At 39.8% G+C, this 24,127-nt stretch overlaps 2 protein-coding genes and 1 long non-coding RNA gene across 11 annotated transcripts; 2 read left to right on the forward strand and 1 right to left on the reverse strand.

Moving 5' to 3' along the window:
• The first annotated feature begins 1 nt into the window (after position 1).
• Positions 2-8,108, forward strand: LOC106010452 (uncharacterized). The gene is made up of 3 exons (XR_001184260.3): positions 2-161; positions 251-1,361; positions 2,238-8,108. It is a non-coding gene; the product is annotated as an uncharacterized LOC106010452 (long non-coding RNA).
• Derl2 (derlin 2) lies at positions 7,608-19,077 on the reverse strand. Of its 5 annotated transcripts, none has more exons than XM_021238117.2 (7): positions 18,780-19,077; positions 17,500-17,565; positions 14,931-15,004; positions 13,344-13,437; positions 12,119-12,314; positions 11,670-11,760; positions 7,608-8,108 (listed from the first exon to the last, which is right to left on the reverse strand). In XM_021238117.2, exons 1-7 carry the CDS (start codon positions 18,990-18,992, stop codon positions 8,003-8,005), a joined length of 840 nt encoding a protein of 279 aa, XP_021093776.2. In that variant the 5' UTR covers positions 18,993-19,077; the 3' UTR covers positions 7,608-8,002. The 5 variants fall into 5 exon arrangements, with proteins under 5 accessions (XP_021093776.2, XP_004857398.1, XP_087048138.1 ...); XM_004857341.4 differs by lacking the exon at positions 18,780-19,077 and adding an exon at positions 18,377-18,536; XM_087192012.1 differs by lacking the exon at positions 18,780-19,077 and adding an exon at positions 18,377-18,510 and having other exon boundaries at positions 17,500-17,562.
• Mis12 (MIS12 kinetochore complex component) lies at positions 18,789-24,127 on the forward strand. Of its 5 annotated transcripts, none has more exons than XM_004857343.4 (2): positions 18,789-18,971; positions 22,080-24,127. In XM_004857343.4, exon 2 carries the CDS (start codon positions 22,115-22,117, stop codon positions 22,733-22,735), a length of 621 nt encoding a protein of 206 aa, XP_004857400.1. In that variant the 5' UTR covers positions 18,789-18,971; positions 22,080-22,114; the 3' UTR covers positions 22,736-24,127. The 5 variants fall into 5 exon arrangements, with proteins under 5 accessions (XP_004857400.1, XP_021093777.1, XP_012932210.1 ...); XM_021238118.2 differs by lacking the exon at positions 18,789-18,971 and adding an exon at positions 19,099-19,381; XM_013076756.3 differs by lacking the exon at positions 18,789-18,971 and adding an exon at positions 19,099-19,371.

The following is a 24,127-nucleotide window of genomic DNA, read 5'->3' on the forward strand; positions in this document are numbered from 1 at the left end:
GGATTTTAGGAAAGGGACTGCAATTCCCAGAATGCATTGGCGGTTTAAGGCTTTCACTTCCTAGGGCCAGGGAGAGCAGGTTCTGAGGTACAACGGCAAAAACGTCCGGAGCAACAGCAAGGAAAAGTACGGCGTACGGTTCTGTAGCACCTTGTTCAGGGGTAAAGACGTTCTTCATCTCATTGACTTTTTTGTTCTGGTAATACTATTTCTTGCCAGTAAAAATACGTTTCTCCATCTCTCTCCGCAGTATTCGCCACATTTCAAGGAAATTATTTAATTCGGTAAAATTAATGAGGAAAGTATTAATCTTCTAAACAAGTTACGCGGCAGAGGCTGGTATTATCCCCAATTTACAAATGAAGAAACTGAGTTTTCTGTGATTAAGGTCATTTGGGTATCACAAAAATCTTAATTTTGAAAAGCATACTGGTATCATCTTGTGTTACAGAGGAGAAAAGGGAAGTCTATGGCTCTATTTGATTCTATGACTATGTGTTTTCCTCAGAAATTGACTATCCCAGTGGCCTGATGTATTCCAGTAATACAAGTGGGGAAAGAGGGATTTGAATGGAACTAAGACAGTCTTTATCCCTTTCTCCCAATCACGGGCCAGATTCTTTTTTTTTTTTTTTTTTTTTTGTATATCCTTTTATTGGTGCATTTTAGGTGTACAATATAATGACATTCATCATTGGAGATATGCACCCTTGCATACTCTCTTGGTTCTTATTTTTCCCCCTTCCCCTGCCCTCCCTTCAACCCCTCCATCCCTCCCTATTTACAAAGACTTTGTTTCTTTTTTTTCATTTTCTCATATTAATTCCATTCCCTTCTTTCCAGAGTCCCCCCCTCCTCCTCTTCCTCCTCACTCACGTCCCATTCCTCCTCTTCCTCCTCTTCCTCCTTCTTCTCCTTCTCCCCCTTCCCTCCCCCTTCTTTCCCTGAACCTGGAGATGGCACCTAGAGCCTCTGCTGAGCTACATTCCCAGCCAATTCTCTCCCCTGCTTCTTCTTCTTTTTTTGTTTTTCTTTCTTTCTTTCTTTCTTTCTTTCTTTCTTTCTTTCTTTCTTTCTTTCTTTCTTTCTTTCGATAGTCTCACTAAACTGCCCTGGCAGGATTCGAACTTTCGATCCTCCTGCCTCACCTTCCAGAGTAGCTGGGATTACAGGTATGCACCACCACTCCCGTGTAAGACCGAGGGCCTTACCAAATGCTCCGAGGAGCTGACTGCAGTGAAGCACACCCGGGGATCCCAGCGGTGCCTCCAAAATGTAAGACCGAGGGCCTTACCAAACGCTTCGAGGAGCTGACTGCAGCGAAGAACACCCGGGAAGGAACACACCGGACAAGTTGGAAGGTAAAACAGACCTTAGTCTGGCCAGCCGGCACTCCCAAAGCAAAGTACCTTAGAGAGGCGACTAGCCCAGAGTCCGAGGTTCTTTTTATAGGGGGTTGCAGGAGAAGTTAACAGGCGAAATTTACAGAAGAGGAACAAAGGTTAGTGGTTCAGCTGACACGTACTGATGGTCAGCAGATGTTTGTAGATTGTTCTATAGATAGCGGTGTTCGGAACATCAGTTTCAAACAAAGAGTTGAGTAATTTACTTTGGGACCTTATGGCTGATACAGATCTTATCTAGTGTCCCGGAACTAACAAGCATCTTTATCTATTTACTCACATTCACATTTGGGGCCAGGGGAGTTTTATGATTACAGAGTTATGCAGTCCCACACCCGCTAAAACCTTCAAAGTCTTTACAAAGCTCTCCAGCTCCTGCTGGGAGCACCGCGCTGTAGATCACTGTGGCTGGGCCTAAGTGCGTCCTCCCGCGGACCAGGCAGGGCCTGGTGGGAACGAGGAATACGCATCTTGCTCGCTTCCTCCCATGGACTAGGCAGGGCCCCATGGGAGAACAGGCGACAATCGAAAAAGAGGACGTGCCTTCCTCCCCATCCGTTCCCCATAAAACCATCAAAGCATGGTGTTCTGCAGATATTAGCTGCTGTTCCTGTTCCAGTTAAGGACAGCCCCTTCACCTCCCCTTGCGCTAGTGCGCTTCAGTTGCCAGGCAGTCCTTTCTCCCCGCGGGAGGAAGACTCCACCTGGCCTCATCTTCTTGCATCTCTTTGTCTTTTCTTTATCCCCCACCTTCTCCCATCTGAGGCTTTTCGAGAGGCGCAGGACAAGGCGAGATCTATCGTACACATTCTTTTTTTTTTTTTTGGTTACCAGGGATCAAACTGGAGTCCTTGAGCTTGCGCAGCAGGCGGCAAAACCACTGAGCTAAATCCCCGGCATCATACACATTCTAACCAATGAAAAGATCCGAATTCCAGCGGGGAGCAGAGAAAATAACTAGTTCCTTCTTCCCTTCCTAAATTAAAAGCTCTTAGATGATTTGCTAATTCACTCAGAAAGGCTGCCAAGCAGTTGTTTGCTCTGCATACTGTAAATATGACCTTCAAAGAATAAAAGTATAAGCTTCAATTCATGTGAAGGACATCTGAAGTTCATTTCCATGAAATCTGTTAAGAACCTGTATGTGAACCTGTTAAAAATCCTGCTTTTCTCCACGTCAGAAAAATTTTTCTCTAGTTGCTGATGGTGCAATGACCAGGGGTTACTGAAAAAGTGCACATTAAACCAACAACAGCTATATGTTTAATAAGTTGTCAGCTCATCCCTGGAGCGGAGCACAAGAACACATCTGGATTCAAAGATGTCAGGCTCTGAGGCTCTTTCTGAAGGCAAGCTCCAGAAGCATTTGAAAAACAAATGAACTATATTTACTGAGAAACAACTGGAAGATTTGAACCTCTTTTTTCAATAGAAACCCATACACAGACATCAGCCTTAGGAAGAAGAGGGCCTTAAAGATAAACACAGATCCAACAGTACTACAGGTTTGGTTCAAGAACCAGAGAGCAAAGTTCAAGAAAGCAAAATGTAATAACATTCAGAAAAACCAGGGAGCTCAACATCAACAGTTACCTGGGGCAGAAACTTCAACCAGTCCTTCCCAGGGAAATGTGGACACACTACCCTAGTCCTCTGATGGCACTCCCTATGGCTCTAATTTATTCAAGTCATGTGACCCACTTTCTAATACAGTATATGCCCCACTAAGGACCCCACAGAACACTCTAGGGGGCCACAAAATAGTCCATTTTGGCTGCTGTCAAGACTCTGCTGTGTACTGCCTTCTTTCCATTTTGGAATCTCAAGATTGCCCTCCAAGTTTGACTCCTCATATGAAGGAGAGAGAGAAGATAGACACAAGATGTCACGTATGGTGTGATGGTTGTAATGATTCCCATACAAGGGCACGCTTTCCAGCAATAAGGATCAAACTAGAGCTAAACACAACTACATGGGTAGACTTTAAAAACATGTTGAAAGAAAAAGACAGTAATGACAGTCTGAGCTCAGAATAATAAACACAACATTTTTGGGAAACTAGGGCCTTCACAGAGGTACATCCCAGTCCTTCTTTGAGGTAGGTTCTTGTTAAAATTACCCAGACAGGTCTCAAATTTGTGTTCCTCCTGCCTTAGCCACCATGGCTGGATGATACTGAGCAATTTGATCTGAGGATATTAAAAGGCCTAGAACCTGCTTCTGGGTCCAGGTCTCCCTGACCTTCCCTTCTCTCTCTTCCAATGCAAGGGAAGATATTCTGCAAAGGTCTTTTATCTGCTTAAATTTCAGACTTGCCAAAGAAAATTATTTCTGGAGACTTCTCTGAGCTTTAATCAACAAAATTCCTATCACAGGAGGAAAGACTGGAGTTGTTCAGCACACCTGAACAGACTTTGTCTCCGATCCTTCTCTACTTTCGTGCTAAGAACTATTTACAAACCATCATCTCTTGAAATTCTGTATTCGCCCCCTCTCCTATAGAAAAGGGGTATAGGGCACATGCCTTATCTATAAAAGCAGCCACTGATCACTTTTAGGCAACGGTGGTCATGAATGCTGTTTTTCTTTTCATTCTTCCCAGTACTGGGGATTGAACCCAGGGTCTTTGGACTGGGCTACAGTCCCCTTTTAATTTCTTATTTTGAGATCGGGTCTTGCTAAGTTGCTAAGTTGTTCAGGTTGGACTGAAACTTTAGATCCTCTTGCCTCAGGCCCTCAGAGTGCTGGAATTACATATCTGTGCCACCATGCTTGGCTTTTCCTAGTTTTTTTTTCAAGAAAAGCAAAAAAAATGAAGATTTTTGTCATGTGTTAATTTTAAAAATTGGCTCATTAAAAAAAAAGTTCAGGCAAAACACAGCACATCTATAAATAATTTATCCATAACCTCTGGCTTTGAGACTTAGCTCTTCTGCAGGCTCAAAACTAAGAGGATGAAAGAATAATTAAATCCTACTTAAGCATCAAGCCGTACTGTCCACATTTCACCCATTAGTTGCCTGAAATCTGCTAACCTCTCAAATTTTTGTGATTCAGTGGCTTTCATATACAGATGCTGACAAACTAATAATTATTCAAAGAATATCCTGGCCTTTCTTCCAAAAGGTCTTGTCAGGGACAATCTGTGAACTTACATATCTCATTTGCCGGTGATCCCTTTGGCTTGTCTGAATATGAAACCACTGCCCCCAATCATATTCAGCTTTCCCCTATCCCATTTCCAGAGACTACCATAACTCTCAGCAACTAGGCACAAGCTTGCATGCATACCCATTAATACCTGTGTAATTAAAGATAACAGATAATAGTTTGCTGATCAATAAACAAAGTATTTATTCAGCAGCCATGTGCCAAGCACTGTGCTAGGCACTGTGGTGGATACAAAATTTAAGACATGATCCCTGCCCTTAAGGAGCTTACATTCTTATGAGGGAGACAAGACTACTATACAGGTACTAGCTAGGAACAGTTTAAGACAGTATATAATTTGGTGGAAGAGTATGTCATACAGATTTGGAACTTTGTAGGGATTCAAAGACAATGAAATAGGCTTTACTATCAAGATTTCTTGAGGAGCAAGGCAAGGCCTTGAAGGACTGAAGAGACTTAAATTGAGATCCCTGTTAGGTAGAAATGGGAGTACGTTTCAGAGAGGAAGACAGAAAGTATGCACTTGATATAGGGGCTTATTAAGCCACTGTGGATTTCTCAGCAGAGAAATGACTTGACCACACAAGGTTCAACATCTTTAATGCACTCTCACACTTAAAATGGCAGGATCTTGTCTAACAACAGATGGAACTCATCTGTCAAAAGAAAATATAGCAACAACATAAAACATTGGCAGGAGAGATGACAATTCTAGGAAGCCTGTTATTCAATGTCAATTGTGCCAATATTTCCTAATTTTCAGAGGCCTCCAGAGACAAAGTGAGGGATCCATGACCAGGATCCAGAAAAATGGGTGCTTTGCTTCAAGAAACTGCAAGTAGTATGAAATTTTGAGATACACAAGACACAGGGAAAAAGAACAACTGTAGGAGAGAAACAAATACAAATCCATAGTAAAGAAAAAAAAAAAAAAAAACCTCCACCAAAATGTATATAAAAATATCTCCTAGGAGATGCCATTTATACGTCCATTTATTTTTTAAATGAACATATGCTGTACTTCTATAACAAAAAAACTATGTCAGTCAGGGATGTGCTTTTCTGTATTACTGGTAGAATCCAGAAGTCTCTCAAATTATACTGGTACATAAGGTTAGTTGGGCACAAAATTCCATATATCAGATCTCACTTTTCAATTGACTTGTATTATGAAAAGGAAGTGTATTCTGGAAGAACGAAGTTCAGGATGTAAGTTGGGAAAAAAGTAAGGACTTTTCCTTATGGCCAGGGATGCATAAATATCCTGTTCAAGCAACACAAAGATAGAGATGGTGGTAGTCGGATTGGCCAGACTAAGAGGTCAATGATTCAAACTACCACCACTAGGACACTGTAGTAACAGAATCCTGCCACTAGGATTTTACATCTTATAAAATCAGGGAAACCAAAATCTTCTAGCTTACTGCTTTTAGACTCTACAAGCAAAATGTGTTTCCTGTTATCCTCAGTCACTGATGTGTACAGCTATTCCCCACTTAGGTGAACAGTAATTTTAGGATTAAAATTTTACCATAAAAATTCCATTAACTGGCTAACTCTAAATTAATGCAGGAAGAATAAAACTAGAGAACCCCATTTCTAGCCAAAACATTAAAAAAAAAAAAAAAAAAGTCTGTTGTGCTGGCACATGCCTTGTAATTCCAGGACTCTAGGAGGTTGAGGCAAGAGGATTGTGAATTTGGGCTCAGTAAAAACCTCTCTTGGAATAAAAATTAAAATTTGAAAAGGGTTAGGGATGTAGCTTAGTGTTAAGGCCCTGGGTTTAATCTCTAGTAGTGCAAAATAAAATACAAAATATAACAGAAACACCAAAATGACTAAAAGCTTCCTTGAACAAAGACAAAAATGGTCAAATTTAAGAATCCCATAGATTATATAATCTAAAATTGGCATTTACACTTTAAAAAGATTCTTTAAACCTTTTAGGAAAAAAAAGCAGTCCATTGAACCAAGTTCCATAAAATTGCAAGTCATATTCAAGGTTACTTAGTAGTGACATGTATGACTAAATTTCATTACTTATGCATATTACATTTAGAAAGACATTAAAATATTTTTCATTTCAGAAACAATCTGAAAATTTCCACTTGTTTCTTTTTAATCTAAGCCTATGTCAACTTTTTTTCTTTTTGTACCAGGGATTGAACTCAAGACCTTGCGCTTTTGAGGCAGGCAGTGAGTGGCACCACTGAGCTAAATCCCTGGCTATTTTTTCTGGGAAAATCTCACTATAGAAAGCTACCCTTAACCAAGACAGAACGGCTAAGGACAGTCCAGTTTGGGAAAGGATCTTAGGCCTTTATGCTGTTTATGAAAACTAAGAGCATCTCTTTATTGGGAGGTGTCCTTTTTTACTCTTCTGAGATCTGATTAAGCAGTGTGAACACAAACCTCTGGAGACCACGAGACTTAATATTCTGGACCAGTAATTATTAAATAATAGGCATTAAGTGCCAAATTTTATAGACCCTAATTTCTATCTGATTGGGAAGGTATACCAAGTACTTGGCTCTGAAAAGGTTTTCAGCTTTTCATGAAGCAAATGAAAATTGTTAACCCTCTAAAGACCGAGGAGGAATGTATGCCTAATTGCTGCCCGTTTATCTTCCTGTAGCTTTCCAAAGCTGTTACGAGTTTTTTCTTCAATATTTCCTAGTGGAGAAATGCAACCACAAGTAAGATGCCAGATTAACTTTCTGCTTACAACTGACTTTTCTGTAGTGGAATTCCTCCTGCTACTCAAACTGCCCTATGGTCTGATAACTTGAAGTTTCTCAATTCCCAGATGGAGAACAAATTATCTGAAGGACAGAGATAAATATTCCTATTGAAGTTAGCACTGTGAATTATGATGTACACGGACACAGCACATCAGCCATGTATTTCCAATCTTGAAACAAAATCCATTTAAAAGCTGGGTAGACACAAAAAGAGCAGGCATGTAAACTGCTCTGAGCTCAGACTGACACAGGAGAGCTAGAACACATAATTTAAAAGATCACACACAACAGCTTTAATACAGTGAAAGCGAGATGGAATTCAGTTTTATTTTGTCCTCTCTGAAACTTCCTTTACACCATGACCTCATCTATCAAAGAAGAGGAAGAAAAAGGCCTGCCTTATGCCATGAGAAGTACTCGTGTACTTGTTAAGAGGTGGCAGGATAACTGTTTCTCCAGTTTTTTGGCTCCAAGAGATTACACTTTCAGTACCAGTGTAGTGAGGAACCACTGGCAAAATGCTGGAAATGTCTTCTGGATTAGTCAGTGTATCATTTTGTAAAGTGCTTCTGGAGTTAAAATCTGTAAAGCTGTCAAAAGTGTCCACACTTTTGCAACAAAGGATAAAAGAATCCCAATGGGTATTTCACGGAGTCCTTCCCAACTGGGTCTCATTGGCACGGTGCTTTAACCTCCAAGGCGCTGGCCCTCACCCCAGGCAAAGCCTCCTGGCCGTTCTTCAGGTAGTGGATTGTAATTTGGATCCTCATCTGGTGTATCAAAAATAGTCCTCCTAAGAGAAAGGAAAAATTATGAGAAAAGAAGAAAGAAAAAATGGAAACAAAGTTTACATAAATAAGGAAGGGTGGAGGGGGGAAGGGCTCACAGGTAATGGGGAAAAAATAAGAACCAAGATACATCATGTACAGGTACAAGCACCCAATGATAAATGTAAACATGTTGTATACCTAAAATGTACCAATAAAAGAATTTAAGCAAAAAAAAAAAAAAAAAAAAGTCCCCCTAAAAGACAGGCAACAAATATAATGTAGCCCCTGAGTCATCTTAGGTCCCAAGTACTATAAGGTCAGTTTACTTCCACAAGGTTACCACCAATGGACAAACTACATCTGTCTGCCAACTGAAGTTATCATATCTTAAAAGTGTCCACAGTTACTTTACATTAACTTTTAACTCCTTTACTAATTTTTTTTTAACCACAAAAGCAATACATGTTAATTGAAGAAAAAAGAAATACTGAAGAACAAAATATCCTGAAACCTGAGATAGCTACTGTTGATGTTTTAATCATTTTCCTAAGATGAAGTAGCTGCAATTCTACAGAAGTTAGATCACACTTTCTTGTTTTACAACCAGACTTTAATTTATCATGAAGGTCTCCCTTCACCCAAGTGTCCATTAACAGATGAATGAGGCCAGGCACAGTGGCAGACACCTTTGATTCCAGCACTCTGGGCAACTGAGGCAGGATAAAAAGTTTAAGCCCAGCCCAGGCAACTTACCAAGACTCTATGAATGAATGAAAAGAAAAGAAAAGGCTGGGACTGGGATTAATTCCCAGTACTACACAGACAAAGAAAGAAGGACATTCATTCTGACATATGATACAAGATAGATGAACAGGACCTTGACGGCATTATACTAAGTGAAATAAGCCCAGTCACAAATACTATATGATTCTACTTCTATGAGATACCTAGATAAGTCAAATTAATAAAGACAGAAGTAGAATGGTGGTTGCCAGGTACTAGAGGGATGGAGAACTAGGGAGTCATTTAAAAGACACAAGAGTTTCAGTTTTGCAAAGTGAAGAGTTCTATGGATGGTAATGATAGGAGCACAACAATATGAATATACTTAATATTACTGAAATGGTCATTTAAAAATGGATAAGATTGTAAATTTTATGTTAGGTCGTATAATTTAAAGTTTTTTTTTAAATTAAAATATCCCAAGAAAAATTACAGCAGAGCAAAGGGATAGTAAATGGTCACAAGACTTCAGATACAAATATATATTGATTCAAAATCTCATTAAAAAATGAACCATTAAAGCAGCACCCTCGATTAGCACTCCCATTTCTAACTGTACTTATCTACAGGTGATCAAATTAGAAATATCTGAAAATTTCCACTTTATACTGGAGTTAGAAAAAAGCATTTCAAAATGAACTCTAATTCTTACAAATTAACAATAAAAAGAAGCATACCATTGGGCTGAGGGGTATAGCCCAGTGGAAAAGCATTTGCTTAGCATTTGTGAGGCCCTAGGTTGGATCCCCTAGCAATGCAAAAAAACAAAAACAAGCCCACCAATAAAGAAATGCAGATGGAACTCAGGACCTTGCGCTTGCAAGGCAGGCAGTGCCACTGAGCTAAATCCCCAGCCCATCTCAAAAAATTTTTTTTAAAAATCATAAAACAATGAGATATCATTTTATAGTTATCAAAGTAGGAAATGGCAAATGAGGGTGTTTGGTAAAGGTATAAAGAAATCAACCCTTAGATATTACTGGTAGAAATGTAAACTCGAACCATTCTGGAAGGCATTTTAGCAATAATTTAAATAGAAGTTCCATTATTCTTCGGAAATAATCACGGATACGTGCAGAGATTTGGCTACCAGGACATTCACCACTCCAATTATAGATGGGAAGAGCAGGAACTAATATCATAGTCTATCAAAAAGGGACCAGTAAAATTAAGCTAAATCCATATCATGGATTATCATGTTACAATTTTGTAGAACATTTATGACGGAAAAGTGATCATGACATATGATGTTAAAAAGGTTATGAACGGGCTGGGGATTTAGCTCAGTGGTTCCGCTGCCTGCCTCCCAAGTGCAAGGACCCGAGTTCAATCCCTGGTACCAAAAACAAACAAAACAAAACAAAAAAGGTTGTGAAACAGCACTTTAAAAAAATATACTGATGGGCCAGGGATTTAGCTCAGCGGCACTGTGCCTGCCTGGCAAATGTGAGGTCCTGAGTTCAATCCCCAGTACAAAAACAAAAACAAAAGTATACTGATGGCAAAAGACTGTATGTATTAAAAAGTTAACAGTAGTAGCCACTGCTACAGTAATAAATGATTTTTTTTTTTTTGCTTATTCTACAACAAACATTGTATAACAAAAACTCACATTTTCCCCCTTAATTGAGCCCTTTTTGAAAAAATGTAGTAGTTCCCAAAGACACAAAATTCTGGAGTAGAAAGGTGTTTTACAATTCAATCTCTAGCTCAGGAAACTGAACCAAGCAAGATACAGTGTAGTCAAATGTTGCAAACCAAAGAAAAAGAGAAAATCTTGAAAGGAATAAGAGAAAAAGAACTCATCACCTTCAAAACACACACCGTATTAGTCAACTTTTCGTCACCAATGAAATACCTAACACAGGGTAATTATTAAGAAGAGTCTATTAAACCCACGGTTTTGCAGGCTAAAAGTCCAAATGGCAGGGCATGCCTCATAGCACAGAGCAATACCCTGAGCTCAGGCAGGAACTAGCAAGTGACTAAGTCTCAAACTAGAAGGTCACATGAGCTGGGTGGCACCAGGTCAGCTCCTTTTATAACTCTCCAGAACTACCAAGGGGTCACATGACCTAAGAACCTCCCACTATGCCCCATCCCTTAAAGGTTCCACAGCATCTCCTAGTACCACCACTCTGGGAACTAAGCATCCAATCACAGCAACCTCTGGGTGGGATACAATTATATCGTATCCAAGCCATAGTGTACACGTACACACACGTGTGCGCGCTCGCGAACTCACAAACACTTAACTTCTAATCACAAACGATGGAAACCAGAGGCAGTCACAAATTCAGACTGCAGGCAAAGTTTAAAAGCACATGTAGCAAGCTGGGTATGGTGTCACACTCCTGTAATCACAGCATTGGAAAGGCTGATACAGGAGGATCGTGAGTTTAAGCCCAGCTTAGACAAGTTTAGACTAGGACCCTGTCTTATGTCCCACCAGTAGAAAATTTCATCCATGCTGCCCAGTTGGCTACCTCACTTCTCTAAACTTGGACAGCACCTTTCATAAAACTGTAGGCTCCTCCCTAGGATAGGAAGCTTTAGTGGTCATCCAGGACAATAACTACCAAGTCACTCCCACATCATCTGGGGTTATTAATCTCTTTTGACACAACCCTAGCAGTCTGCTCCTACCCAATCCAAGCGTACCTCATCTGTAGCCAGATTACTCAATCTACAAATATTGACTCACCTAAACTATTTGTACCAAGAGGTATAAAAGTCCTAACAAAACCCAGATCAGGGGTCCCATCGTGTTTTAGACATGAAACATGGGGTTAAATACTCACAAAATAGATGGTGTTTTCAGAATTCTTATTCCACCAGGCTGATTAGGAAATACATCTTCCAAGAAAAAGTATATGTGCCCAACTGCAATACCTATAGTCAACCAGAAATAAAGACTGAGGAGAGGACTTAAATTTTGATTGCACACAAACTACCAACATAAACTCCTTATATTTAGGATAAATATCAGTGTAACTATTAAAAATTAATGAACTAATATTATAGTTTTAAGACGTAACTATCAGGGATGGGGATTTAGGTCAGTGGTTCCGCTGCCTGCCTTGCAAGCACAAGGTCCTGAGTCTGATCCCCAGTACCAAAAAAAAAGGTGTAACTATCAAATAATCCTACAATAGCTATATATGAAGGACAGACAGGATAAACATGAAAAATAGTGACAAAACAAATTTACAGGTTAAAACAACAGAAAAAGTAGCGTTAAGACTCTTACCCAAGAGGTCCACAATGATTGAGTTCCCCAACAATAAGGAAAACCCCATGAGCACCCAGGGCAGAAAGGGGGCTTGGAAGTTGAGAAGGCCAAAGAAGTTCATGCGGACATATGGGTTCCTTCGGCTCCATACGTAGACGAGCATTATTGTAAAGGCCTGGCCTAAGAAAACTAAGCTCACAAACAAACCAAAAAGCTAACAGATGGCATTAAGGAAAATATCAACATTAAAAGCATAACAGGGAAGACTGAGACTTCAGAGCACTAAAGATTGCATCTTAATGAAAGTTTGAATTTGTTGGGTGATTACATATTTAGAATACAGTGGATCCTCAAGTTATGACTGGCCGGACATATGAACAACTTGGGTTAATTAGGTTAATGGAAGATTCATCTGCCTCTTGTTATTTATAGCATGTACCCAGGTAAATATCCAGATCTCAGCTGTACTGACTTATAACCAACTTCAGTTACAACCAGGCTTCCAGAACCAATTGAATTCGTAAGTCAAGGGTCTAGTGTAAAAGGAAAAAAGTCTGAAAATAATTAGGTGGAGCAGGGATGGCGAACCTTTGAGAACTTTCAGTAATAACAAACAGCCCCCTGTGGCACATGTGCCATAGGTTCACCACCAATGACCTAGAGCAATCTGGCAAAAACTGGTTTAGGTGAAATCATCTGGATTACAGCTATATGAATGCATGAAATGACTACTTTTGTGAAGCTCTTGCCTCTTTGGAAAATGTTAATCCCTTGGTCAATAATTACAGTAAAAGCTCACTCACCATTAGCACCTTTACAGATGAACAGTGCCACCTGGAACGATACTGTCTTGTCAGATAGTACATCCAAGTCTGTTATACACAACAAAATTCTTTTCTTTTTATAAATAATGAATCATTTTTGACAATGACTACACATCTCACTTAGTTTAAAAGTGATGCACATGCATCAACATGATATAACTGAGATGCTTCATTGTAACCCACCTGGGTTAAAAGTTCCTCTGCCTTGCTCACAGTGGTAGAAAGACATTCTGTCTAACCTCTAGGCTTGGAAAGCTGTCACAGAAAGTCTGCTGTAAAATAAATGGTAATGCCCTGAAGCTAAAATCTGGAGGTTTGCTTTTATCTGTTTGTTCAGAATATCTCGTGGGAGACAGATGAAAAGCTTTAGGAAGAGACAGGCTGTTCTTTAACATTTTCCTGTATTTTTTGAAGGATACGGTCATTAAGAATCCACCAAAAAGGAACATAAATACAAAGTCTGCTGTCCGACCTCGGAAAGAGCCTTCTTCTAGCATTCGACAGTAACGATATCTTAAATTCCAAGTTAAGAAAATGTTAAGCACACAAACATGAATAAAGTAAAATTTAACCTCTTAAGTATACCTGGACTTCACATTATCTGTAGGCACTCAATTCTTCACTTCTGTAACAATGTTTGAGTGGTAATCTGATCACTTTTTTTTTTTTTTTTGAGATAGCATGTTGTGATGTAGTTCAGGCTAGGTTTGTAAGGACTCAGTTCTTTTTTTTTTCTTTTTTGGGTACTGGGGACTGAACTCAGGTCCTTGCGCTTGCGCAGCAGGCAGCAAAACCACTGAGCTAAATCCCTGGCTCAGGCTAGGTCTGAACTCATTATGTAGCCCAGGCTGGCCTGGAACTTGTGTCAATCCTCCTGCCTCAGGCTCCCAAGTGTTGGGATTATTGGCATGCGCCACCACAACTGGCTACTCTTTTTTGTTAGGCAAGGTCAAGGCCAGCACCATATTTTAGTATGTCCCAGGCTGGGGAACTAATCTAGATGTTGCATATATATGCTTTCAATCCCTTTTAAATCTTTTCAAATCTCTAGTACAGTCTTTATCATGCTTAACAATGCCTGCATCTATACCATCCCTGTTTTTCCACATACTATTTTGGAAGAATTCCTGATAAAGAAGCCTTGTGTGATAAGCTACTTTTCATCAACAGGGTAGGTTAATCATTTCTGTATCTCAGCCAATAAATATATTACAATGAAAAAACTTCACTAGAAACTTACCAGAATGATATATTATGTAAGAGTCACAGGAATCCATCCTAGGGCAGAAATCCTGTCACACCTAGAAGGCCCTCTGTCTACTGCCATATAAACTGAGCTATAACTAAACTGAGCTATAAACGCCTCTCTTAATCCTGGGGAGGGGGTGGGGGTTGGGGTGGGGAGGAATACTCTGCTCAGTGGTCAAAACTACCATTTATCTGAACGCGGATGGCTCTTCCAGTCTTTCAACATACTAGAACAAGGCAAGCCTAGCAGATATGATGGCACTGTCTTTCCTACTAGTAAAACCAGCAACTAAAATCCAAGATTTCAAGTCTCCCTTTCTCATGAACTCATTTCCATACCCTTCTGATGTTATAAGTATGTTTCAATTAAATCATATCTCCTCTCCCTTGATCAGATTTGTAAGCAACTTAGGGACAGTAATGATACTTTGTAATGGTTAGAACTTCCCATGTAGTTACAAACACCTTCAAAACATTACAATCTAGCCAGGTGTGGTGGTGCACATTACTGTAAACCCAGCTCTTGGGAGGGTGAGGCAGGAGGATTGCTCCAAGTTTAAGGCCAGCTCAAACTACATGAGACCCTGCCTCAAAAAACAAAACAAAAACAAAAACATTACAATCTAACCAATTACTCTATGTATCCCTGACCCAGAAACTATAATATGGCATCAAAATAACAGGATTAATAGTTTCAATTTAACTGCTTTTTCTGTGACCCTAAAGTTTTGATGCTGACTCTACTTAATAAAGGATACAGAAAAATCATGTTAAATAAAAAATTGAATCCAACTGGCCCAAAAAATAAGAAATTTGTGATTAATCTCCATATCTGTAGGAAAAACAAAATCAAGAGAAAAATGGATTAAATGAAATATATTACCAGGAAACATTTCCATATTAAGACAAAAAAAGACATCCTACTTTACAGAATAGAAAATAGTGCTTTTATATATGAAGTATCAAAATCTAATGAGTCCACAGATACAAGGTAAAACTTGAGGGATCTAAAGCAAATACTCAAGTCCTAGTCTGAACAGTCAACTTCCTATAAGTAAGGCTCTAATAGAGTCTGATTGGGAGATAAAAGGAATTCTTATTCATGATGGTACCCTGATATATCCTTACCTAGTGAATTCATCTACACCCACAACTACTCACACTGGTAGAGTTCTTAACATTTCAAAGTGTTAAACATAGTCTACTCTCTCATCGTTCTGTGACACAAAGAAGTGGATGCTACCATTCCCATTTCATGTAACTAGAAGACTTGGATAACTTTAAAAGCTTGCCCAAGGATAAACAGCTTGTAGAGACTCTGATCTCTAATCTAGAACACCTAACTTCAAATACAGATGCAGTGTCTTCAAGGCTAACACCAGGCAAAGTCAAATCAAGCAAGTCAGCAAGAAGCAACATCTGGATGGAGCTACAGCAAAGGCCACATGAGTACTGACGGAAGAAGGCTGTGACAAGACAATTCTTCAGAATCAGTAGCTATTAAAATTGAAACAACTGTACATATTAATTAAATCCAAGATTTTAGGAACCTCATCCTACCATGTTTCCCCCAAATAAGACTGAGCCTTATATTAATTTTTGCTCTAAAAGATGCAATAGGGCTTATTTTCAGGTAATGTCTAATTTTTTCATGTACAACCTACATTTATTTTTATTCATGTACAAAAGTCTACATTTATTCAAATAGTCATGTCATCTTCTTTTGGAACATTGTCATAACTCCAAACCCCAAATTCTGGCCTGAAATTCTTGCAACTCTACTTCCTCTAGAATCACTGGCCCCAATCTCTCAGCAAAGAGCTCTCCTTAAATGAGCACTTCTTGTCCATGTACCCTGTTCCTAGTGCATTACCAACATAGTTACCAACATAGTTACCCATGAATTCTTCACCCAAGTCATTACCTCTTACAGGTTAGGCTCCACCAAGTTTCCATTAAATCAAGTGTTTATTGAAAACATATGAGACAGGAGTGGCACCAAAAAATGAGAGTTAAGAATGATGGTCCACACACAAGTGAAAAAAATTGCAGGCATCAAAATTCAGAAAATGTGTATTTCACATAAGTATATTAAGTACGTCCAGTACAACACACGATGTACTGAATTATGAAGATCAACATTAGACACGACCACGTCTATGAATTGTCAAGTGCACACTGTTACTTGTGTGCTGTGTCTGTACTCTGACTGGTCATTTAGCAGTAAGTATTGAGTTCATCTGTTTACATAGGCATTTACCTCTTGTCCAAAGGCACCACTTGGGTATTTACAAATACTTAATTATAATTTACATTATCATTTTAAGTATAATGTAAATGTGATTTATTTATATTTAATTATACATTATTATAATTCAATATGTCCATTGTGTATTGCAATACACATACTAAATGCATCTGTCTGACTGACTCTCTTAACAGGGTTATTTTGGGGGTAGGTAGGGCTTATATTACAAGGATCCTGAAAAATCATGCTGGGCTTATTTTCCAGTTAGGTCTAATTTTGGGGGAAATATGGTAGTGTGGAGGCAAACATAACTGCAAGAAAAGGAGCAAAGACAAGAATGAGGCCACATAAAAGATGCATCTTGAAAGGCAAGCTGGTTTTCAGTGAGTATACAGTAAATACAATACATCTGAGAAAGGGAACAACATGTGTAGCAGAATTGTTGGCTTTAGGGTCTCTCCTCCATACACAGTCTAAATGATCATCCTGGAGTAGAAAAATATGTCTTTTAGCATTTTAATCACTGGAAAAAACTACTTCCCACTGTAATCTAATATACCAGCATACTGTTCTAGATGTTGGTCTTTTAGAGTTGTGTTAGTATGAGCTGATCTCTGGAGAAGGATAAATTTAAAACCACTACCAGAATTGAGTTTATGAACTGGACCATAAAAAGAAGTTGGTGGGTGTGCCCAGATGGTGAATGAACAACATAAGGCCATCCTGTGCGACTCTCCCTAGCAGCTAGCTGGTCAGACTCCTCTCAAACTACAAAGCTAAATCTTTACCAGTGACCTACCAAAACTATACAGGAAACTTTAAAAATAAAATACAGATCCTAAATTTCTAACCTTGGTGATTCTGGTCTGGTATATGGTGAAGAGCTTGAAAATCTCTTAAAAGTTCCCCGATTCTAAAGGGTATCTAGGCTGCTTTACACTTCAACAATAAGACTTATAGTCAAAAGTTGCCAATGGATCCTCTTTTTTATAAAAAGACACTATATGGCAGAATTTGCTATAAACAATGAAAACAAGAAGAAATGGGAACATTAACTATAGTTACAATGGTTTACTTACTTGAAAGTGTTTAAAAATTAATTCAGGATTGAAGTACAACTGAAAAGGTGTGATCAATTCCAACTGCTGAAATAGAAAAAGACCTGCTTAAAGCAAATCAATCAAGAAACAAAATTTTGTTGTTTACAAAAAAAGATTAGTAGGTGCAGCAATTTCCAGCAACTTTAAGCCTTTCTTTTTAGATCAGAGATAAGGCTTGTAAAGAATTCTCTAGAACTGGTACAATTCTTCATATCTTCAATACCTAACAAAATGAAAGTTTTATCTTGCAATACTTGAGTATGACATGAAGGCATGGGAAGCAGGCAGGTGGTATATTAGGTGCAGGATGAGTAAAAGCAGTTGCTACCAATCTGCCCATCATGTGGGCACCACCTGGGACAGCTGGGTGAAGCAACACAACTCGAAATAACAGATTTGAGACTCTGCTACCATTAGCCTGGGTGCTGCCAGCCTGCCCCTTACATCTACAGACCCTCTTATTTTAATGCTTCTTTTTCGATAATTTCCAGCGTTCTATCCTCAATACCCAAGTCTCCTCACTTAGCGGACTTTCTTCCATTAGACACCACGGAGAAACCAGGCAATCGCTAGAGATCTCACACAGACTTCTTGGGTGGGCTCCCGCAGCCCTGACTCGCTATAGGTTCTGATTTCATCTCAGCGACTGGCCTGACTCCTCACGAAGTAGCCCACCCTTCTTAGGTCACTGGATTAGCATTCTTGGGTCCATTCCGAACCCTAGAGTTAGCCCCGCACACCTCCACCCACCCCTCGGACCAGACCTTCTGAGTGTCCCCGAGGCCCAAATCCCAGTTTTCTAAAGAACCAGTCACATCCAGCCCGGAAATTAGAAGGCGGCGCTGAAGCTGCTCACCACAGCGGCGGTGGTGAGAACGCAAGCAGTGGTGTAGGCGCGGCTGACCGGTGGGATCTGTAAGTACTCCAGCCGTAGGCTCTGGTACGCCATCTTCCCCACCGCCACCAGCCCCCCTTCCCCTTCCGCCAGCGTGCCCAAGGGGCGGAGCGGACTCAAACGCGCCTGCCTTTAACCTACTGTCCAATCAGCGCCGCGCAATCGGCCGACCACCAATCGCTAGCGCCCTGAAGAACGCTTATCCACCAATGACGAATTGCGTCTCCGCAATTCCGTCTCTCCCCCCCCTTTCTCCGCCCACCAATGTAGAGGAAAGGAAAGAAGGTACCAGTTCTTCCTGCCAATCCCAGCAGGCCACAGCTAGCTTTCCTTCCCGGCCCCTTTCTGTCACCAATCGACGTACCCACTCCGTTCCGATAGCCAGCCAATCAGAATGGCGATAAATATCCCGCCTTTGCTTCGTTCGCTGACGCTCTAAATCTGTTGGAATTTTGAGGATCAGCGCCGCCGCCCTTCTTTGGCAGCTTGCGGTTGTGTGAAAGGAGGTGGAGGGAAGTGGTGTGTGGTAGACTTCATCACCTCTATGGTCGCTACGGTAAATGCCGCGGGGCTGCATTTTCTCTGAGGAGGAGCAAGGGGAGGCGGGACTGGGTTAGGAATCATCGCAGGGGCTCCGGAGTGGCTTCTGGGGTTAGCTTCTCTGCTGGGCGGCTGGCGCCTATCTTTAGGTCCCAGCATGCAGCGGGGCCGCAGGGCCGGACGGGAGCCCAGAGCTGCCCGGGAGCCCAGAGCTGGCCGGAAGCCCTCCTGCTCTTCGGGTTCTGGGTCCTAGGTCCTAGCTGGTGTAGGCGCGGGTTCCTAGGCGATTAAACTGTCTAAAATGGCCTGGGCGTTTCCCGCGTTTAGTCTCAGGAACTCCCAAGTCCAGCAGAGAAAACAGGACGACGGAACTGGACTAGACAGTGTCGGCGAGAGGTCCTGATGGAAATTCAAAAGTAGGAGTGGGTGTGTCCACAATGAAGTGTTTTTGAACTATTTGCCTAAGTCTTGCCTACACCAGGGAAGGGAAACAGCTCGATTTGGTTGGGAAAGACTAGCTTGATGGTGACGGAGGAGGCTAAGAAGTTTATACTAAACTCAGCATACAAGGAAATACTGAAAAATTTTGGAACAAGGGAATGACCATCAAGTCTGGTAATATAAGAAGGAGCCAAGTAAAAGGTTGGAGAGATTGATTTTTAAAAAAGTAAAAAGAGTTTAAGGCGAGGTTCGGTGATGCACGGCTATAAGGCCCAATTACTTTGGAAGCTGAGGGAGGAGAGTAGCTTGAGTCTTGTAGTCCCTAGGCCAGTTTGTTTCAGACTAGGGGAGACAAGAGAGAAATCGGCAAGTGACAGGAGAAATCTTAATCTGTTGAGAAAACAATGTTGGTTTATTGCTTATCGCAGGAAGGGAGAACTCTTCCTTAACACAGCGTTGAGATCTCATAGGGAAGACAGACAAGATTGCAATTTTTTTGAGAATTGGAAATTAGGTTTACGGTGCTTCTTTCAATGTAGGGTTTGGTTAAAAAATTGGCTACAAATTGTGAGACAATCCAGAAGTGGTTGAAATTTTGAGGCAAGAGTTTTAGAGTATTGTAGAATACAAATGGTTGTTTTTTGTTGTTTTTGTTTTGTAGTTCAGCCTGGCCTTGAATTCACCATGTAGGCAGTCTTCCTGCCTCAGCCTCCTGAGTGCTGGGATTACAGGTGTGAGGCACGATGCCTGGCCAGATTGTTGATTTTCAAAATGACAGTGTTTTATATACAATTTTTTATGTACCAATTAGCAAACATTAGAATGTTGAATAGCGTCAAGAGTTGGCAAAGATATGAAAAAGAAATTCTCATCTGCTGCAAGAGGATGTAAACCAACCTAGATGTTCTGGAGGATATTTTGGCAGTATTTGGTGAAATAGTGTGAGTAAAGTATGGCAAGTCTCTAAGGAGACATCACAGAAAGATGTTCATTACATTTCTGGTAGTAAGATGCTAGAAGCAAATAAAATGTTTGTCATGAGAATAGACAATGTGAGATATATATATGATAAAATTGATGTTAATGCTTTAGTCGGAACCAGTGAAGTAAACTCAACTATAATAACATGAAATGATCACAAACAAAAATGTAAAGATACATTTATAAAACTATATTTTTAAAGAATATACATATATCTAACATCTATCTAAATATAAAGATGAATTGAAAAGATAAGACATTAAAAAGAGATTAGGTTCCTACTAAGGGTGGGAGATGCAAAGTAGAAGAATAAGAGGACTTAATATGGATCAAAAAAATAGAAATATTATCGAAGTCAATTATGTCCACGTAAGGTACTTAAAAAGAAGAACAGAGTGTAAGTAATAAAGCTCAGGTGCTGAAGGCTCTTGTAAGCCATTTTAGAAGGGTTTAAACTTGATTGTAGAGCCAGACAAGTGTTGAAATAAAAATCCTACTAACCCAGGGAATCCTCTGCAAAGAGAAAATAAAGCCGTTTCGTTATTGAATAACATAACCAGATTACAATGGACTGTAGATAATCTGTAAATGAGATTATAAAAACAAATTCTGACTTTTTATACAGCCACACAGGTACAACAACTCCATTGTAAACTGTTACTTACGCAAATTCTCAAGATTAATAGCATCCTGTCTTGTAAGACTTGACTGCACTGTTTGCTGCAGTTCTTTCCAGAAGCTCACCCTAAATTCATCTGGCAGCTTTTACCAGTTTGTTTTAGCTACATTCCTTTAATCTGAAGGAGTAGTAAAACTGTCTTATTTTGATAATAAGCATATGGTTACAGTTAGGACAAAGATGCCAGGTTAAGCTTCCTCAATGACAGGGATATAGAATGATAATTTCCTAAATGTTTATAATAGAAAGGAATGACTCCCAGGCCCTTAAAAAAAACCAAAACAAGTCAGAGTTGTAAAAATAGTAAATGGCTTACTTATCTTCTATTGGAATTTTTTTAATCAGATGCCTAGGTGGAAAGACAAGGGAATAGAAGACATTTAGAATGGGGTATGTAAATGATAGATCATAGGGTCTAAAGGAAATGAGGAAAGAAGTGAGAGAGACTGAGAGCAAGAAAGGATTGAAAGACTAAGGTAGAATGTGAATGTGTGAATGACAGTTGGAAGAAAAACGAGGTTGTGGTTAAAAAGTAGGAGCTATTAGGAAGAAAAGTGATAAATGTCAAGACTCAGGTAGCACAGAGAATAGAGATGCAGGTCACTGAGTCTCCAGAATGTCTAGGGCCATGGTGGCAAACCTACGGCACATGCTGTGGCCAGCCATTTGTTACCATTGAAAGCTCTAAAAGGTTCACCATCACTGGTCTAGGGTATCAAATAGATCATCTGTTTAAACTTTAAATTCATCCAGGATAATACCAATTTAGAAGATTGAGCTATATGCTTAAGTCTTCACATAATGAAAAGTAGAAGAAATGAATGATGGAGGCTAGGGAGAGGGTCTAGATTGGGGAAAGAGCCTCAGAAAGGCAAACTTTTATATCCTTTTGTGAACAAGTAAGGCTAGAAATATATCAGGTATCAAGGAACACAAACTCTGTTTTTTATTTGTTATAATATGATTTGTTTCTTTCCTCTTGATTTTTGTATCTAAATGAAATTTTTCTTTTTACATTTGCAGATTTTTCACAATTGAGAATAGCCAAGTAAATCAAGATGTCTGTGGATCCAATGACCTATGAGGCCCAGTTCTTTGGCTTCACACCACAAACTTGCATGCTTAGGATCTACATTGCATTTCAAGACTACCTGTTTGAAGTGATGCAGGCTGTTGAACAAGTTATTCTGAAGAAGCTGGAGGGCATCCCAGATTGTGACATTAGCCCAGTCCAGATTCGTAAATGCACAGAGAAGTTTCTTTGCTTCATGAAAGGACATTTTGATAATCTTTTTGGCAAAATGGAGCAGCTGTTTTTGCAGTTGATTTTGCGTATTCCCCCAAACATCTTGCTTCCTGAAGATAAATGTCAGGAGATAAATCCTTATAGTGAGGAAGAATTCCAGCTTCTCCAAAAAGAAATCAGAGAGTTACAGGAGAAGTATAAGACTGAATTATCTACTAAACAAGCCCTTCTTGCAGAATTAGAAGAGCAAAAAATAGTTGAAGCCAGACTTAGACAGACCTTAAGTTTGTTTGATGAGCTTGAAAATGTTGCCAGGGATCATGGGACTAGTGATTTTAGGGAGAGTTTGGTGTCCTTGGTCCAGAGTTCCAGAAAACTCCAGAATATTAGAGACAATGTAGAAAAGGAAAGTAAAAGACTGAAAATATCTTAATTTCCATATGGTAAAAAGAGTCTGTCAAGATTTTCTTTGTTCACTCTTTCTTGGGTTCTGCATCTTACTCTTTTTTTCCATCCGTTCTCCTAACATATCTGTGTACTACCTTGAACTAGTCTTGGAAACAGCTGTTCATTAGAGACTTCAAATAGTTGGGAAGGAATTCTTGATATAATAATGACTCATTTGGCAGCAAGTTCAAAGAAGTGAAACTATGGCCAAAGATATGAAGTTATACCTAGGTTGTGAATCTTTTTGTGACCTTGATCCTTTTGACTTATTCTTTGGGTTAATCAAATACAGTAAGTCCTCAATTTACGAACAAATTCCATTCTGGGTGAACATTTGTAAGTCAGATTTGCTCTTAAGTCTGACAAAGTGAGTCTTACACAGCTTTGACATAAATATACAATGTAAAGCATAAACTAACACACAAAAAGAATGAGCAACATCTTCCATCTTTTTGCTTCAGTCCAATCCCTCAATTATTTTTACTTTTGTTTATATGGTTATTTTTTTATTTTTTTGGTACTGGGGATCGAACTCGGGACCTTCTACTTTTGAGGCAGGCGGCAGAACCACTGAGCTAAATCCCCAGCCCTGTTTATATGGTTATTGCTTTGTGCTTCCTAGAAGTCCCCTCCACATTACCACTGCTTTTCTTCTTTTTTTTTGGTACTGGGGATTGAACTGAGGACCTTGCGCTTGCAAGGCAGGCGCTGTGCCACTGAGCTAAATCCCCAGCCCAACCACAGCTTTTCCTCTTGTTTCTGGACATCCTGGACTCTTATTGAGCACTGTACTACTGTACACTATCACTGTACAGTAAGCACATAGCAGTACAACTGTGACATTGTCCAGCAGGCACGTGAGCTACTTCCACAATTTGTTTGCATTTATGAATGTTTGTAATGGGAGGTCTGTTCTTATTTGTGAAAGTTTGCAACTTGAATGTTCATAAGTTGGGGACTTACTGAAAGGCACCTTCTTTAAGGAACAACTAACATAGAGTGTTTGCTCTTATCTCTTATGTGAGGAAGTTAATAACTGGTTGAAAGAAGCAAGTAAAAGAAGCTGTGGCCAAAATGCTATCATACGCCTGTAATTCCAGCACTTGGGAGGCTAAGGCAGGGTGATTATGAATTCGAGACCACACTGGGCTACATAGTAAATTCAAAGCCAACTTGGACTACATAGTGAGACCTTGTCTCAGAAACAAGTGTTTGTTTCCAGAATAAATCTTTTCCATGAGCAAGGTCTTGGTGATGTTAAAGCAGTTTGCTCCCTTGGAGTCCAGTAGAAGACCTTGGACAAAAAAGAAGCAGATCGCACTGGAATAGAAAAAGGAAGCACGGGATATACCCAATAACGAAATTTGTATTTACTGAC

This window comes from Heterocephalus glaber, unplaced genomic scaffold (assembly GCF_053883595.1).
Source record: "Heterocephalus glaber isolate CG9 unplaced genomic scaffold, H.glaber_assembly_v1.0 deba00001564, whole genome shotgun sequence".
Taxonomy (NCBI): domain Eukaryota; kingdom Metazoa; phylum Chordata; class Mammalia; order Rodentia; family Bathyergidae; genus Heterocephalus; species Heterocephalus glaber.